Source organism: Balearica regulorum, chromosome 19, assembly GCF_011004875.1.
Source record: "Balearica regulorum gibbericeps isolate bBalReg1 chromosome 19, bBalReg1.pri, whole genome shotgun sequence".
NCBI lineage: Eukaryota > Metazoa > Chordata > Aves > Gruiformes > Gruidae > Balearica > Balearica regulorum.
In genome coordinates, this window is record NC_046202.1 from 5,523,307 (window position 1) to 5,542,436 (window position 19,130).

Below are 19,130 nucleotides of genomic sequence, written 5' to 3' on the forward strand. Positions count from 1 at the left end.
TACTGATGTTATTACATAACCACTTTTGTATTATATGACAACAATAATAATAGTTGGCTCTTCTCTCTTACCTTTTATTAGATAAACAAATGTGTTCCTCACAGTACGCTTATGATCATCCCATGAGTCAAGGGAGTGGTTTTATCTATTAAGAAATGGGGAAACAGTGGCACAAGAAGTAGTAGTACTTACCAAGGTCATATGGGAAATGGATGTCAGAGGCATAAACAGAATCTCAGCCTTCTGACTGTCCCACTCTACCCTCTGGGCAACCAGACAGAAGTTGAAAAGTGGCTTGTAGTGTGACTCAACAGCTTTTCCTTCCTCAGCAACTGCTGTGCTGGGCAATTACAAATAAATGCCAGTAGGTCATTTCCACCTGTGTCAAACAGGTTTCCAAGGGACTCTAGATAGGCATGTCTTCTGCTGGAGAGGGCTCCTTGATGGATCCTTGCAATGGTTTTGCTTTGAAATATTTTCAGAACTTGAAAAAAAAAAAAAATCTCTGTTTGCCATATGTACGTTTCCTCTGATTACTTTCAGGGCCTTTTGTAATATATATTGCCCAGGGACACCCAGGAATTCTTTTTACCCTTCTCTGCAAGGGAGTAACAATAAACTGATTAAGCTGTCATTTTTCAGTTGCTTTTTTTTTTTTATGCATAGCTTATAACATGCATGCCAAATGAGCTGATGCTAGGAAATACTTCCAGAATATCAGTACAGCGTAGCACCAGATGATGCATTGCACTTTAATATATCAGATTGGATGCTTAAAGATAAGTGGGGCGTTGGGGAATCTCTTCACACAGTTGTAGCTAACAATGTTCTTGACTCCCTTTTAACAGCAAAATCAAAATGTGTTGGTCGAAAAACTAACTGTTTTTCCAGGCTGTGACAACTAAGTATAAGGAGGGTCTGTTCAACTATCTTGGATCTTTTCCCAACAGCAGGGCTGAAGAGGTTGGTTGGAGTTGGTTCCAAATGGCTGGAATGGACAGCAAGGATCAGTTTTGTGAAGGCCTTGACCTTGAAGCGTGACTGATGGAAAGAAGTAGCGCAGGAAGGGCTTGTGTTTTGGCTCTGGTCCTTGGATGGATGTATAAGAGGAGGCCTTTGGCAGGGAAGGGTGAAAGGTGACTAATAATGTGAAACTGGGAGGAAACTCTTTATAGTTATGCAATCTCCAGGTGGCTTGCTTTCTCTGTGCAAAGACACCTTTTGTTATTTGTCCCACTGGCATTTGCTGCTCATGCTGTCTTCTGAATAGAAGTCTTAAACAATTATTTCTCTGCTTGACTTAGGAAGTTTAATTTAGCAATGAGACTACAACATCACCTCTTTTCTTTGTTCTGTCTCTACAGAATTTCTTTTAGATTTACTTTACCTCTTCCCGTTCTGATTGATTCTTTTTCTGGTGGTCCAGTAGTTTAGCCAAAATGAAGAAACTTTTCCCACTGCCATATACTCAGTCCCCGTCTCTCACTTGTTCCATGGTTTTGTGCATCCCTCTTGCTATGCTTCCAAAGCTTTCACAAGCAAGCACCACTGAATTTTGCTGTGGTGGTTCAGGAATTTGCTGTTGCCTGGTCTAGTGCTTCTTCACAGGTTTCCCCCCCTGTAGCAGAGGCAGCAGAAGAGAGTTTGTTCTGTGCCTGACCCTGCTGGGTTACGGTCAGATGTCTTAGCTCAAACCCAAACCTAACAATCCTGTTACCACACTGGGCTTTGTGCTAGATTGGGTGGTGTATGGACATGTATTTACACCTGCTGACCCTGGTACAGAAGTAGCCTCAAGAAGAGCAGCTTGCTGGAGATGATGATTTGAACTGCTGGAGCCAGAGTTGGTGGAACTCTTCTGAGAACCCTTAGATTCCTTATTAGCTTGGTGGCTTGTCCAGTGATCAATGAACAGCTCTGCTGTTGATCCCATCTGGATCCTGATCTTCCATTTTATAGGTAAACCAACACATTTTGCATTGTTGTAAACATACTCCCAGGAACTGATTCTTCTGATCTGTAAAACAGCTGTGAAAATGTGGCCTTGCTCTTCAGCAATTCTGCAGTCACCTATCTGAGACATTGTGTTCCACTCTTGAATAAGATTCTAGATGAGAAAAAGAGTTAGACTGCATACAGATTAACAAATCTGATGCTAGTATCTCTGGCTACTGCAGCATGACTCACCCATCAGTGCTTGTCAGTGTCTGGTGTGACCTCATTGAAAGCTTCAACATCTCATATGTGAAGGCAGGTTGTAATCCAGTGTGGGAATCTTAAACAGGTGGAGAATGAAGTTCTGAGACTGTGATAATGTATACATCATAAACATCCCCCTAGAAATCAAATGTGCCCTCACCAGAAATATTCTTACAGATTTCTGAGGATGTCTTAATGCTTAAGTCTGACTTTCCCATGCTTCTATTAAAAAGCACTTGTAACTATTCAAGACAGTAATAGAAATCAGTGCTGGTGGGAAAACTTAAGAGTAGATGGGACAGATCAGGGAGGAGATACTCTGTTATTTGCAAGGGCGAGAAAGAGCTGATGGTTCCTTTTTATTTATCACAGTTTCTAGAGGCTTTTTCTCTTTTTTTTTTTCTTTTTGTTTCTCCCCCTATGTCAGTACATAGGGCTTCTGGTATGCTGGTTAAGGGAGACAGGTGGAAAAAAAAAAAACTGCAAGAAGGGCTATAATAAAGGGAGTGGATGAGTGAATTAGCTTGTGGTACCTTACATGTGTAGCTTAGATATGTAGTGTGATGATGAGACAAAAAGTGGGAGGCAAGAGGAGTTTAGAAATCAGATGGTTCACTTCAGCTAGTGCTTGCTGAGTAAACATGAAGCTTGTGCTCAGTGCCTCTACCTCCTTCCCATGGGCTGTTACACACCAACAGATACTAGCAGTGCTGTTCAGTCTAAACTGAGCCAGCTGCTGGCGTTTTAGTTGCAGAACCCACATCTAGCAGCAGACGCTATCGTCCTCTCACCGCTACAAAGGGAACTCTTAGTTTCTAAAAGCACAGGCTGGCATTATCCCACAGGTATCTGCTGCCACTTGAACGCCTGGCTGAAAGTGAAAATCCTGGCTGCTGGTCCAGTTGCTGTCCTTATGATATGTGAATGTCTGTTCCTGTTTTTCTATAGTGATTTCTGTACGTGGCAAAGCTGTCAGTGCCAGCCTGGCAGTTTTATCCGTAAGCAGCAATCGTTGCTGCCTCTTGGCTTCCCAAACCCACTGTCCTCACAGCTGCTGCTGCTCACTGGCTTGGTGAGGAATCCAGAGCCTGGCACCCCTGAGAGAGCAAAGATCTTGCAAAAGATCTCTGCTTCAGTGGATCACTATGCAATCCCCTAATTATTGTGATGGCAGCTTCCCCTAATTATTGTGATGTAGCTCTTAGAAAAGTAAAGAGTGGTTGGTATGACAGGACAGAAAGACACCCTGCTTCTAAAAGGTGTGCTGCCCTGGTGACACTAAGGGATCATCCTTAGGAAATGCAACAGAGCTGCTTTGTCACAAAGCAGTCAACTTTGCAGAAGTCACTGTGTCCTTTGCTGCGCTGTGGGATGGACCCTGGCACCTGTCTGAAGGTAGTTATGTCCCTGCTGCAGACCTGCTCTTCTTATCCAGACTCTTACCTGGCAAGTTTGTTATCTAACCCTTTGCCTCAGGTGGATGGTAGTATGATTTCTGCATTCCTTAATTATTATTTTTTTTCTTGAGACTGGGAGCGTGGATTTTATTTTTGGGGGGGGGGAGAGGGAGGGAGGCAAAGATCCTGTTCTGAATGGATTCATTTTATATTCTGGTGCTTCTTTAAGGAAGGAGTAGAAGGTCATAGTCGAGGCACGCGTGTGATTTGTAAGGAAGAAATAGGCAACCTTATGCCTTTTCATCCATGATTCCTTACCACAAAGATGAGCCAGATACTATCTGCTTAGCTGTTCTGTGATTCCAGGGTGAAATAAGTTGATGGCTCTGCCCAGTTTCTAATACAGAGATGTGCAAAAACATGCAAAATACAGCTAGTTCTAGAAATTAATGTCTCTGCTGTTCTTTGCACAGAGGCCAAGGCCTAAATGATGTTTTGAGACTAAGCATGCTTTCCCTGGATGATCTGATGGATAATGTAGCATGATATACTAGTGGGCAAGAGATGAAAGCCTCATAGCGTGGATAGCACCACTGCATTCAGCTGTGGGTGTGTCAGGTTAAATGATTGATCCAGTATTTGAAGTCCTATTGCTTGATTTACATCTTGATTTTTAGTATCTTGGCAGACTTTTCTTTCACATACTAAAGCATACCTTGGGTTCTAGTAGAACCTTGAGCTTACATCAAGCTCAAACCTCATTGCTGCTCTCTGCATTCAGCTGGAAATGGACAGACACCATTTGTGACTGCCTGAATATCCTGAGTCACCGATTACCAGCTGGCATATGTGCTGCAGTTTCATTTCTTCCTTTACGACTGCACTCCCTAGAGGAGACTTGGAACAATTGCAGTTGTCAGCTAAAGCGTATTATGTGTACTTGTCTGGATCCACACAATTGGTGGATGACCTCTGACTACGTCTATGGGGTGAGCTGCCTGTGATTTGTTACTGTATGCCTGGTGTTTCCATACCAGAAAATAGAACAGGAATATTTAAAAATGCATTTTCTTTATATTTACTAGTAAAATGTCTGCATTGTGGAGATGGCAATAGGATGTCTTCATTAAATAATTGGCGGAGACAAGCGATGATTTCAGTAATGATCTCACAGTAAGATAAATTGTGTGAAAATGGGTGAAATCTAAGGATCTAGACAGGTGATGAAAGGTAAACTAGTTAACTCCCTACACTGGCAAAGCTCTGCTAGCAGGAGCATGGGCCCACCACGCAGGAGCTGACAGGTCGTCTGTTCTGTCAGACCCTCTTGTCATGCTGTGTGTGTTATCCTGCTTGTGCAGTGTCCCAAAGCAAAGCTGCTGAAGCTCAGCAGGGAAAGAATGCAACATGTTGCTGTTATTTCATCTCACAAAAATGTTTTCACTACGTAACTCTTACTGCTAGTCTTGTGCGTAGCTCGGGGGGAAGCTGAAGCCTAAAACATTTCATTGTGCTTTTTGACTCAACAGGTCTTGACACATTGCTGCTGGACACGTCTCTGTGTCTGATCTGAACCACAGCAGGTCCATTCTGTCCTGCTAAAATAATTACATATGAAACAGTATTATTCTGTCCACACCATTTCCATTTATTGACTAAAAAGTTAAATTCTTACTAAACCAATTGAAATGTACATATTAACTATTAACATTTAATTTACAGAAAATATTAGTTAATGGCCAGCTGATTTCACTGTCATGAAGATTGTAATGCAGACTAATGCTTGCCTGGGACCAAATCAGTTAAAGCAGCTCCTTCTGCTGAAATACCCAGTGAAACACAGTGCTGTTCTGTAAATCAAATCTTTGTTTGCAACAGGCTGCCAGTGTTTGCCTGGGACCGTCCATCCTGTTAGCAGGCGGTGATTCTGCTGTGGAGAAGAGATGTGGGTTCTGCTGACTCATGAACACAGGTGCTAGTTGCGTCAGTAGAGTTAGGAGTGGCTCATCTTAGGAGCAGGATGTAGGATTTAGTCTGAGAACTCTTAAAGAAGAACCTCTAGAAAAAAGTGAGGGGAGGAAATACATGAGGTGGACTTTGAAGTCTGACTTGATGAAATTCTGGTCCCTCTTGCTGCATGAGGGGCTTGCCCCAAATGGGATAGTGGTATTAACAGTCGCATACCTATCTGAAATGTCTTGGGAAAACATGCACTATAGCTGAAGACAGCAGTAGTCCTACAAGCAGTTTTCAGTCCTAAAAGGAGTTTTCTGGGGAGGGATGGCTGACAGCTGTTCAAGAACTTGCATATACAGTTACTACCTTGTTCCTCCTTTATAGATCTGACTCATCCATCCCTGTCCTAAACACACCAGTTTCAGTATTGTCTTTTCTCGCCTCTCATTTACCTTGTATTTCCTATCCTTCAAGCTTCTTTTTGTATCTATGGGTTTAATTCCATTAAATCCAGTTGCTTTGGCTTCTACTCTGCCTGTGCTTTGCACCTGCTACGTAGCCCCAGCAAACTTGGCAACCAACCCTTGGGCACTCCAGAGAAAACATCTAGGTTAGACACCTTCTGCCCGATGCCCTGGATGTACCCCAGAGCTCCCAGGCGTTAGTCTGTATTCAGAACAACATGTTGCTCTGCAAATGGTTCCTTTCTGCTCCTCCTTCTACCTCCACAGAGTTATGTACACCCGACTTCTCAGCAGGCACTCGCCTAATGTTTATTGATCTCTTGCAAAGGTCTGATGCAAAGGAAGATTGATAAAATCTTGTCCAGTGTCTTTGTGGGCTCACAATTGCACCTGTCTCCTCCTAGCGAGTGAGGCAAATGGGAGCAAGGGAGCCCACAGAATAAACAGCACCTTCTGCAGGCCTAGAAACAACAAAGGCTAGAGGACAACAACGCAAAGGCCCTGCAGAGCCTCTGCTATCCCAGCAGAATTCAGGAAGATGTGTTTCTCTTTTCTGAAATGATGAGAAATCAAATCTTGGCGTACAGAGTCCTATGGCTTAGGAAGGGCAGAGAAACCTTAGTGCAAAGTCACAGGCCGTTCTCATTCACAGTTAAAACCCCTGTTGCCCTAGGCAAACATAGAGCCTGTCAGCGTCCTGCAGCTTATGGTACAGAGATGGGACCAAAATAGCTCCATAACTTTACAATGTGGCCAAAAATAGCTTGCAGGTCAGCTGTTTTCTTAAAGGTAGTGGTGACGACAGTGGGAGAACACTCTTGCTGCTGTTCAGTGCAGGTAGAACTGGGTAAACAAAGGGGGAACAGCAGCAATTTAATTAGCTATGCAGCCATGAGGAAAGAGGTGATAAGGGGTGGGAAAGGACTAAGGAGGTGCAGCAAGAGAGATGGACAAAACCATCAAAGGCCTGAGCAGACCCTCTGCCACTGACCAAGCTACTGCACGCAGATAACTTCTCCCTGGGGTTTTATTTCCATGATGTGTAGAGGCATCAGTCTGCCCATTTCTGTCTCGCCGTGGCCCATGTCAGGATGTGTCACTGGACTGGCCAGCCAGCCAACACCAGCGTGTTTCTTGCTTTTTATTTCCAGACAGTGAACACAGCCTATGACATCACCTCTGGCCAGTGGCAGATGGGAGGCTATGGCCATGGCGATGTCAAGTGTGTTTTGCTGTAGCCATTCAACCAGAGAGTTGATCTTTTACAGTGCAATTTGCATGTGGAGAAATCTGGATGGCCTTTAGTTCTAGGGGGATTTCAGTATTTGTTCTTGGGCCAAAAGAAAAAAAGGCTGTTTTTATGGGGTTCTTGTTGTAAAGCATTACATTTTACCAAAGGAGCAAAGCTGCCTACCATGATCCTCAGAGTTTTAGTCTCTGTTGTGTATACTAAGTCTGGCCATGGAGATAAGTCTCGGCCAAGTTTGGAAGTTATGTGCCTGATTTGAAATATTATGGGAATCTAATGTAGGTTATGAGAGCTCTGCCATGCCTGCAGTCGCCTGCGTTGCTGAGGGAAGTGTACTGCAGCAGGCTGTGCTAGCGAGAAATTCCTTTGTGCTGCAGGTTTCTTGCCTAGTGATTTTATGGTGCTGAAAGAGAGGAAGGAGGTGAGAAAATTGAGGCCGGGTCATTACTGTCAGATGAGGACAGAGTCCTGTAGCCAGTCAGATGTGACAGAATGCACTTGCTGATGCTGCTACCAGGAAGCTTGAGAGAAACGTGACTGAATGATAGCAGTGCGCATGTGCCTGTGGAGAAGGAGGCTATCTGTAAGCTCTTGCAATGCTTTTCTCTGCCCAGCAACATCGCGTTGCTTCTTTTCCTTGCATTCTGCTTAAGCAGCTGTTCTGCATTTATGATCCGATCTATTCTTCATATAGAGCCATCTTCACACTGAGCCGTCTTCATTCTAACAGCAGTTATCTGAGATGAAGGACTGATAGGACCTCAGGTTTGCTTTGAGTAAGTACTATAAATAGGGCAAAAGCGCTATAGTTACTGTTCTTTTAAACTAGTGTGAGAGCCTTGTAGGACCAGCCCCAACCTCCACCTATGCAAAATGGCTCCTGTTGCCTTGAAAGAGCGAGACTTCAGCCAAATGCATCTCCAACTTGACAAGTATAGAGAGAATTATGCGCACGATCAGCTCGCTAAGGATTTCATTTGATGCACAGCTAAGCTGAAAGTCATATGCCAATAAAAAAAGGAAGCTCTGCATCCCTACTTGCATGCTCCTAGTGCATTTTGAAGCTACAGGCCTTATCGATTGCAGACTGTAGTTAGAATAGGTTACAGGTAAAATCAACTCAATACCCCTCCCATGACTATTTAGTACAGTAATTTCTGAGCACTGCAATACAGCTCTTACCACAGCCGCCTCCTTCCATTCAGTGAGAGTTGCTCCCTGATCTGCCCTGCCCAGCTTGCAAATGTAGCTCATCAGCCTCTGCTTCTTTGCAAATGAGCTGCGTAGGTAATGGGAGGAGGAGGAGGCAGCTCAGCAACCTGCCCATCCCAGCCAGTCGTAAAGGCTCCCTGCTTCTCAGGCTTTCTGGAGTTAATTGTCATGTGAATAGTGTAGGTATAAAACTTTCTTGTTTCCCTAAATGCTCTACCTTTTGCAACAGGAGGTCACTTCCCAGCGGGGAAAACAAGCTGATAATGCGGTGGGCACTCAGCTTGTCATTTGTATAAAACTCCGAGCTGATGAGTTTGGGTACAGCAGCGTGCTAACACAGGCAGAACGCACCCAGACTGGCTCCCGTCTAGATAGCGCAGATCTCCCCAAGCTGCTCTCTGCCATCCCCGCAGTTCAGCGTGAGCGCTGGTCCCTCTCCTTGCCTGCGCTGGCATGCCCACAGTAAACCATAATTTGCACCCAGTGCTGCTTGCCTGTGTCTCGATTGGTGGCAAACCCTCCCAAAGCAAATAGTGATTTGCCTGTCTGCACTGACTCAGCTCTGCTGAAGGCAGGAATCGGAGCTAAATCCGGTTCAGTAAAGTCTATAGGTAAAGAATAGCCTTCCATTGCACATAGTGAGGCATTTTAAAGGATCTTGACTATGTCCCAGGAAGTGCGCTGAAGTGAGCAATGCTGTGTTAGGCAAGAAAGCCAACCCAGGAGTCATTAATCTCTCAACATCTGTAGCCCTGTGGTTGTAAGCACTGGGGGTTTTCTTTCCCTGCCTGCAATTACTAGCTACCAACTGGGAATTCAAAGGAATTTGGGTTATCTTTAGGAAGCAAGTACCTACTCTTTGCCTCCTCTCAGGAAGCAAGGTCCTTCATTACAGCCTGTCATGGCAAGGGGCTCACAGATAAGGAGGAAGGGCAGGAAACCTGCCTGGCTTCACTTCTTCAGCAACTCTAAATCTTTTCTATAATCCTAGCACTGTGAGTCAGCATTTCTGGAGCCTAGACTTGTTTACAGCAGCAGGCGCTGAGATGGTGGGATGGTAGGTACGCATGTAGGTAGGGTGGGGTGTGGAGGTACACATGTGTCTAAAATGGAAACCCTTTGCCCAGACACAAGTTATCAACTGTCTTTCCAAAACGGGACTAACAGGAAGCAAAGGTAACTGCAGTGGAGCCATTTACAGGGTAAGGAGGTTTCTAGTGTAAGGGAAATCAGAACTTTACAAAGCTTTATATATTGTGTTGTCTTAGCTCACTTAAAATCATTAAAAAAAAAAAAAAAAAGGACTCTGCAAATATTTGGGATTATCAGTGTAGTGGGATAAAGGTAATGCTTCCTGTGTCAAATGGTTATGGATTTATTTTGCACTGGCCTGGCCAGACTAGCTGCGTGGCAGGAAGGCTCCCAAAATTGTACAGGTAACAGACCAAATGCTGAGGTTTCTATTCAGAGCCCATACCTGCACTGGAATAAGGCACATAAGCCATGGGATATCCTTTATCACCCCATGCGGGCTTTTTGCCTGTGCCTGGCTGGTCAGCCTCGCGGGATCTAGTGGCAAAGGGAAGTAACATTGAAAGCAGTACGGATTATTTTAGATCTGCAACCTCAGTTCTGCAAAGGTATTTATTTTGAAAATTCTAGTTTCCATAGCAATGTAGTGCTGTTTTCTCTTATTTCTCTCCTATTACTCCAATCTTAGCAGCCATTAGATAAATTATCAGTGAGGCAAACCTTAGCATTTTTTTATCTTGAGTGATTTTATGTATGTTGGTTCCTTAGTGAATCAGAGCCAGTTAGTCAAGGATTGACTCATATCCTTTCCTGGGGCCAACATGAGGTCTATTGCAGTGTAAAGATGATAATGAAGAATGCATATTATTAATTGGACTTGGTGTATGAAGTCCTAAGCTACTTTCCAGTGGAGTGGGGGTCTTATATCTAGAATTCTGGTTCAATTCTAGATGAGTTATTTATGTTCTTGTCTTCAGATTTCACTTGTTTTTCACTATAGCTTCATTAGGACGCAATATTCTTGTTTCATGCATGTAGAAAATAAACTTTTTTTGTAGGGTTGCTGTGTACTGCTATTCAGCTGCTACTCTCCACCCCAGAGGTCACTTTTGGACACAGTTCCCATTGTTAACAGCCAGTAGTCATGGTTCTTTCGTTCGTTCTTCTCTCTCAATATGTACAAAAAAGAAGCAGTTAAGAAAACAAAGAAAGCTCTTCCTTTTCTTTTTTCATTTTTTTGTTTCCTGGTGCATCTTGTCTTCCTGGTAAAGGAACTACTAGTCTTGCCAGAATAGTTATGCAGGTTGGAATGTAAAAATCCCAGACTTAACCCTGCAGCAATGATGGCATGCAAAAAGCAAAGATGTAGAGATGATTTATTCTGATGGTGTAGTTTGCCTTTTAAGGAGATGGTTTACTGAGTTCTTTTGCCTATATGAACTGTATCTCCACCTGGGGAGCTGTGCCAGAATAGCTGTTCCACAAACCCTTTGCTGCGAAGAATAGCCTTTGTCCTGTAATTCAGTCCTTATGAGTAGGTACGCAGTGAAGTAAGGGAAACTGGGAGAACAAGAGTGGCACTGCGGACCAGATTCCAAGATAAGGAGGTCAGGCTAAACACTAGGTGAGAGTTAGCTTTTTGACTGTCTTCTGCAGTGCTGTCAGTAACTGAAATACCTGAATTTTATAAATTGGAGCATAGATCCACTAAGTTGAGGATGCAAGAACCCCTCTGTGGAATCTAGATATTAACAGGCATCTGCTGCACAGTGACCAGTGCTTGCCTTGCCAGTCATTAAAGGTCTCTGGTGCCTTGTGTTTTCCTGCCTGTCTGGCTAGAGCCATCAGCTGTCTTGTTTATATTCAGTTCATGAATTCTTCAGAGTAGATGGTTTTATGATGACTAAATTCTGTCCCCCACTTCTGTTTGAGCTCTCCAGGTGCTGGATACCTAGCAGAAATCTCCTCTTAAATCCTAAGAGGTAGAAGCTCACTTGTGCCCTGAAGAATGATAGATATTAATCCTTCTAAACCCTCTATTTTAAATGTTAAATATTTACTTTTAGCTGAATTATGCCCATCCTTTGAGAATACTAACAATACCTTGCTCTTCACAATGTTGCATGTCAGTGAATTCCATATAGAGTTTATGCAAAACATTACAAGATGGTTGTTATTGTTTAATTTACTTTTTTCCCCTTCATGTTCTTGTGTTCCTATGCTTTGAGATAAGGGAACAAAAGTTCTCAAACTGCTATCTCTAGGCTATACATTTTGTAATACCTTCACTGTGGACTTTTTGATTCACTCCCTCAGAGGTGAATAGTCCCAGTCTTTTTAATTTTCCTTCAGACAAGGGCTCTTCTCAATCCCTAATCTTGTAGTCAACCGTCATTGCCCTGTGTCACATAATGAAACAGCAATCGTAGTAATAACTCAAATAATAACCCTTCTAGATTCAATGTTCTGCCAGTGCCGGGCATTGTTAGGTGGGAGATCCTGAGTCCAAACACAAGTATTTAAGTCCCCACGTGCCAGATGCAGACTTACCCAATGCATATTTAAAAAAATAACAATTTTTAAAAATCCCTGTTTCAAAATATGTGCTTGGTACCCAAATGGAATAAGAATGAAATGTAAGTGACTAGCAACCTTGTGACTGTTGTGTTGTATAACACGATAAAAAGTGCTTGGGATTTGTGGATTGAGCTTTTTCTCATTTGTCTTCCAGAGGTCAAAGTCTGCTGCAACCAGTGACCGATACAATCCCCCGTGTGAGGCTGGACTGCCTGTGCATTAGGTCCTAACAGCAGGGCACTTCTTGCAAGAGCACCTTGGACGGTGTTTGTGCAGATTTCTTTGTGGTCCCTGTGATGATCCTAGGAAGCAGGAGGAGATCCAGAACTGCCTGAAAGCCCGAAGCCAGGATTCTCTGAAATCCCAAACAAGTAATGATGAGAGACTTGGCTGAGGCTGACCTGCTAGCCCGCCTCCTGTGCCGCTTCTTATATGTGTCCAAGAAGCTGCCTCCAATTTATATGATTGCACTCTAGTAAACAATTTTTCATGCAGATATGGGCAGCAGATGTTATTCATGCCTGTGTGAACACTTCGATGTGTTTACAACAGGGGATGTTCCTCAGATCTAGTCCAATTAAACAATGGATGGAGCCACCAGAAGGCAGTCCCACTGGTTACAGCCATTCTGTTACAGCTTGCTCAAAACACTTTGAAGGGTGGTCACGCCATCCCTCTTCAGGCACTCGAGGGGATTGAGTCACAAATATGAGCAAAATAAAATTAGATGGCTTAAGTGACTGCAACCCCAGCTGTGTCCCCACCGCCCAATTCCCAGAAGAGGTCATCCCTGCAGCGGGGTTGGCTGTAGAAGGCAACTCCTGAGTTGCTGTAGTTACAGCCCATTCTTCAGGGCATTAATATTTGTCTGGCTCCTCTACGAAACAGTTCAGGAAGCTTAACCAGAATATAAATGTGCACTTTTTCATCTGAAGAATTGTCTTGTAGTTTGATTTCTCAAGCAGGCTCAGAGAAGCACCAGTGCTGCTCCAAGGGCAGGGCAGAGGCAGGCAGAGGGAGAGATGCCCTTCCCTTTTGGGAGCAGCTAGCCGTTACGTCAGGTTTGCTGCCTCACAAAACTATGCCCTATGGTTATTTTTGGTGCTGGGCTGCCTTAATTTTCTGGAGAGTGAATGAAGGATTAACATAGTATGCTTATGGCATTTGGAAGTTAAGATTTTAGGGAAAAAAAATCTAATTCAGCATGTGCTATTAGGTGGAAATGCTTAAATTGTTAGGAATGGGAAAGATAAGTGTCTACGGTATCCATTCCATGGTTAAATCCTCTTTTTCTGGCCATATTTTAAGACCTCTAACCTAAAGTCTACTATCAAGCTGTCTCGAGAGAGAGAAGTCTTTAAAGAGACTGGCTTTGTAGCTATAAATAATGTAGAAAAATGGAGTTGGGAAGAGGCTCCACCTTACCTGAATGAATTGTGAAGGCCAGTACTGTGAGCTCTGTGAGGATAGCTGTACCCCGGTCAAGCAGAAGGCAGCAAGGAGCACTGTCACCCCGTCATCCTTCCTGGCTAAACTACTTCTTCTGAGACCTGAGTCTTCCTCCAACGTTTGATTATCAACTAGTAAATCATGATTGCATTTTTACTGAAATACATTAGATTTCAGGGGCCGAATCTGGCAAGGTTTTGAGTAGTATAGTTATACCTGGAACTAAACATCTGCTTGAGTGCTTTGTTAGGTTGGATGTGTTGGAATATAGAGCATTTTGCAAGTCTGAACCCTTGCTGTAAGTGAAAACATTGTGAGGGGAAAAACGTAAATAAATGCCACACGTACTTTGTAGAAGAGCCCTTCCCAATATCTATAAATATAGTAATTTTGGTGTTTCCCAATTTTGAGTCTTAAAGTGGGAGACAGACACAAGAAATATTACAAAGCTAGCCTTTTTCTTTTCACGGATTAATTTTATAATTTTGGTTTTAACTTACCTGAAAGTATTTAATGGAAATTAAATGTAGTGTCTTAAAGGGGATTGCCTTTGAAAGGAAATTATATGTTCTTAGTAAATCACTGGAACAGCTTAACAGTTTAACTGCATTTTCATATGAGTTCAAAACTCATCTTGGGTCAGACTCTTCAGGAAAACTTTCTCATGATTTCTGTAGCAGTTGATTCATTCCTTGCTGCCTTCATTTTTCAGCTTTAAATGGCAGGTTGTCTGAAAAGCCATCTACTTCAAAGCTTTATAAAATAAAGCTTTGAATAAATTACAGAGTTAGAAATTTTGCTGGCCGTGGACAGCTTTGTGCCTGGATGTGGGAATACTTGGCAGTGGGTGCAGAATTCCAAGGAAAATTACCTCTTTCCTTAGCATGAGACCCTGCTGGCTTACCGAACTCCAAGAGCAGCAAGAAGAAAAACTGCTGCAAATGAGGAGGCCCGGAAGTCTCTGGTTTCCCTTTTCCACAGCTCCAGAGAACGCATCCCCAACAACTGCTGAATATTAATACGCAGTGTAACTGGTGCAACATTGTGCTAACCATGGGATTAATATAGCTCCTGAAGACTACACGTCCCAGCATGGCAGCTAGGCGATAACAGGCCTCGGTGCAGCACTGCATGCTGGAACTTGTAGTGCCTTCGAAATGCAGCGACGCTGACCCACCTTGTAGGCACACGCGTGCCAGTAGCCACACACGTGTGTGGGATGCCTGCAGTGGGATGCCTGTGCTTCATTTGCCAGGTGCGTCACTGAATGTAATGGGCCCCAGGCTGTATCATTTTGGATTTTTTTTTAATCTGTCTTTGCAAGCTTTAGATAATACAATACTGACAACGTGACACTTCTAAGCAGCGAGAGTTGCTTTGTCTTTCACGAAGAGACAACCCACTGCTCTCTGCATTTAGATTTCTGGTATATGTGTGTGCAGAGCTGATTTGTCCATAATTGTTTGCTTTCTTCAGAGTTCTTTGAAGTTTATGTCTTCAATCCGGTTCCTTATATTAAAAATAAATTCTTCCAAGCCACCAATAAAATGTCAACTGTGATTAAAGCCTGACTCCTCATTTTAAGACTTGTCTCCTGAGCAATGTGAGGTCACTCTATGAGTCAGTGTTTGAAAGGACCGTTATTCCTGAGAGCATGGGTAAAGCCCAAAGTTCATAGTTGCTTGCTTAAATGGTTTCAACTGCGATTTAAATTGCTTTGCATTGTGCTGAACGAAATGTAAACTGTGGGTCCTGTTTGGCACGGAACTCGTGGTATTTCAGCTACTTTGAATCTGTAGAAGTTGGTATTTCTGGTAGGAAAAGTTTTACCTCCCTTGTATTAAAGAGGAGGGTGGAGTGGGAAGCTGTGCTTGAGGCATAGACTTTCAACTATGTTCTGTTGAAATAAAACTTGGGAACTGTAAAATCTCTGGGCAAGGGCTCTCTGTCTTTTGTACAGCGCCCAGCAGAACAGAGCCAAAGTCTGAGAGGGCTTTCTGGACGTGGGAACTTTATTAATTTTGTTTATTAAAATACTAAAAAAATATAGCAGGGCATTAAAGCTGCAAGTGCAAACCCTGAGAAGTGAGGAAATGCAATTTTTAAGATCGTCTATGTAGCCTGTTTATTCTTCTTGAGCACGTTAATTATAAAGTCTTTAATTACACAATCACATTTTCTTTTGTCACTCTTCCTCCCTGTTTGCTGCGGTGTACACTGAGTATTTGGAGGTAATTAATCATACTGGAGTAGTGATTAAGGCTGAGCAGGACTCTGTCTATCTCTGGTGTCCCCATCCCTCTCTCTGCCCTTTTCCTACCCTCATTAACTCCTGCCTCGGTTTCTCACTGCTCTGCATTCAAATCAAACCCGTCTGTCTCGGTGCTGCCTGGGTGTCGGTGGAGGATCCTTGGGTCTGCCTGCGCTCTGCCTCGGTGTTGCAGAGGAATTGGGAGCCACTGGCCGGAGGAGCAATGAGGGCAATGTCTTGCTGGCCTTCTCCTCCCTGCAGTGGAGCACGCTCAGAGCAGAGGCAGGAGTTCAGGTCACTTAGGTGCTGAACATGCTCCCGCGGGGATTATCAGAGGTTTGAAATGGTATGAAATGGGTTACGAGTTTTGGCAAGTTTCAAGTTGTCTCCCCCATCCAATCTGAGCCTTTCCAACAACCTGACCGTGATTTTTGTTAAGCATCGGTCAAAATCTCCAGCGCTTCTCTCGGAAGCGGGCAGGAGTATTTGTTGGAACCTACTTTTCCCGCACCAGAGCCGGTACCGAGCACGCACGGCGCCGGGCAGGCCCGGGAAGGGAGCGGCGGGGTCTGTCCTGGGCTGCGCTGCCGGCGGGCGGGCTGCGGGTGGAGCCCGGGAGCAGACCGGGGCTCCGGCGGGTGCCTCTGCAGCTCAACCCGGCGTCTTTCCGAGGGCGCTGCTGCCGCTCCCGAGTTCTCCGTGACTGCGGCTGGAAACCTGGCAGTTTACAGTGTTCCTGTTTCACGCCCCTGACCAAATTCCCTTCCAGCGTGGCCCAGTTTGACGCTACTCCGATAACCCCTGCCTGCTGCAGCCACCGGCCTGGCACCGCTTGGCAGCAGGGCGCGGTTTATCCGCTCGTTGACGGTAAAGCCGAGGCTTTGCCGCATCCCGAGCCGCCCTCCTCCCGGGTGATGGGGCTGCGGAGCAGGGTTATGAAACACCCCGCTTCTGGCGAAGCGAAGGCGTGGGGCTGCGCGCTAGGCTCCGGGGCCTCACTCAGCAGCGAGGGCAGGGGAAGGAGATGGCTTCGGCGTGGCCCCTTTTTCCGGCTCAGCCCTGTTTGCTTTTGGGGGGGGGGGGGGAGGGGGGAGGCAAAAGCCCACCCGCCCCAAGCCGTCCCCGTCTCCGGCAGCGCGGCCTCACCTGCCGCTGCCCCCGGGGAGGAGCCGGCCAGGCGGGGCCCGCCCAGGCCGTGCCGCGATGGCCGGGCCGGTTCCTCCCGCATCGCCTCGCCTCTCAGCCGGCGTTTCCTTTTCCGCCGGGCGGCCGGGGTGGGGCGGGGCGGGGGGCGGGCGCGGCGGCGCGGCTCGCTGATTGCAGGGCGGGCGCTGCCAGTCCGTCGCCTCCCCCGCGCCAGCCGCGTCCCAGCGCCGGAGCCGCACGGCCCAGCAGCGAGCGCCCAGCCCGGCCCGGCCCCGCCAGCCACCCCCCATGGAGGAGCAGCCCCACCACCACCATCACCACCATTACTACTACTACGGCCACCACCACCACCACCACCCGCAGAGCGCCTACCTGCCGCCGCCCGACGGCCGAGCCCAGCCCAAGCCGCCGCTCCGACACGAGCACAAGCACGGCGGCCCGCTGCACCAGGAGGCGCCGAAGCGGAGAGCAGGTCGGGGCGGGCGGCGGGCCGGGGCCTGTGACCTTCGCGGGGCGGCGGCGGGGCCCTCCTCCTCCGCCTCCTCCTCCCCCGGCCCGGCTGGAAGCTTCTCCGCCGCGCTGGGGCCGCTTCCTGTCCGCCATGTTGGGGCCGGCGCGGCTGCGGGAGCCGCGGGGCCCTGCCGGCACTGCCGCCGCCCGCCGGGCACGTGGGGCCGGGCCTCGCCGCCCCGAGGGGCGCTGCCCCCCCCCCGCCCGGGCCGCGCCGAGCCGGGGGGGGGGGGTGTTTGGGGGAGGGGGGGTTGGGGGGGGGGGCGAGGCGCTGGTTAAAAATTGATGAGCATAAAAATCAATGAGTCAGATAAGGCGGAGGGGCCCGGCCCGGCCCCGCCGGCGGGAGCGGGGAGGCGGCGCGGCCTGGCGTGTGCGCGGCCTGGGGGGGGGGGGACACGGACCTTCGGCCGCCTCCTCCCCGGCCGCCGCCCGTAGCCCCGGGGGCGCAGGGGCTGGGGCCGGGGCTGCTCTCCGGGCCGGCCGGGAGAGGGGCTGTGCTGTGCCACCGGCACGCTGGCCGGGCGGCAGCGCCGCAGAGGCGGTGGCCGGGCAGCCCGGGGAGGGGGTGGGGGGTGGGTCGGAGCCCCCATCTCCCACCCGGGGGGGCCGCCCGGCTGCGTCTCACAAAAATCCCAATTTGGGGCTTGGGGGGTGGGTGGTTCAAAGCAAGTGCAGCCAGAATGCCATGGATGGTTTTTTTGGGTTTTTTTAAATTTCTTTTTTTTTGCCTTGAAATTTTCATTTACATAATCGGGCGGGAGATGGGAAGGGACCTGGTTTCCATCAGGAGCAGGGCTGGTGGTGCCCAGAGCTGTGCAGGGTGCCCTGTGTACGGCCTCTGGAGCGGGGGTAAGGAGCGACTCGGCCAGGCAAATGCTAAAATAAGTTACTGAGCAAAAATAAGTTGAGTAGTCATTTCACTGTTTGCAGTGTGCCCGGGGCTTTAATATGCACTTACACCCCTCCCTCTCCAGCTATGAAACGGTTTGTGAGGGTGCCAAATACTCTTCACCTGTTCATTTTGACACAATTCCCTTCCCCCCCCAAATTCTGGTTGCTGCACCTCTGTGTCCAGGCCGCAGCCAGTTGTGCCAAATGTTGATCTGGAGAAGACTCACGCAGCTGAGTTGTAAATACTTGAAAATTGGAACTAGAAACTGCTGACACACTGACTTACTGAAATGGATTTTGTTCTTCATTTTATTCTTTCGCTCCTCATCTGCAATGGTCTTATGACCACTCTTATTGTTTTGTTTCATTAACGAGTGGTGTCAGAAGTCTTGAGTCATACAAGGTCAGCTATAACACGTTGCTCTTGAGAAGGCTTCCTTGCACGTTATTCCGAAATACTTAATTTTTAGTCCTCGACTTGGCTGAGAATCTGATGCGTTTTCTCTGGGATGAAGTATTTATGGTTAATATTCTTAACAGCATATTTGAAAGTTACAGTGGAAGTTGTGGTGGTTACAGATAACTTGGGTGTAGTAAAATCCTTTTTGATCCCTCTCAGCAAACTCAGTTGTGGAATTTCTGTAAAGATTCCTACAAGGATTCTTGTGTTCCCGACTTGCACAGAACTTGAGCAGTTACATCTGCCAGACATCTGAGGCTCCAGGATGTCAGGATGACAATGATTTCTAGTATAGCAGTTAATTTCAACAACATAGGCAACAACAAAAACATTA

At 46.6% G+C, this 19,130-nt stretch overlaps 1 protein-coding gene across 3 annotated transcripts in view; it reads left to right on the forward strand.

Annotated features, from left to right (window-relative positions):
- The window catches only part of NUFIP2 (nuclear FMR1 interacting protein 2), a 41,261-nt gene that overhangs the window by 2,916 nt on the left and 19,215 nt on the right, over positions 1-19,130 (forward strand). The window contains exon 1 of one of the 3 annotated variants that reach the window (XM_075771878.1): positions 17,110-17,404. The exons of 1 other annotated variant lie outside the window; for it this stretch is intronic. In XM_075771878.1, the coding sequence (XP_075627993.1) occupies positions 17,221-17,404 (184 nt within the window). In that variant the 5' untranslated portion in view covers positions 17,110-17,220. Of the gene's footprint in view, positions 1-17,109; positions 17,405-19,130 lie in introns of those variants that run through there. One more of the 3 variants, XM_075771877.1, reaches the window with a different exon arrangement.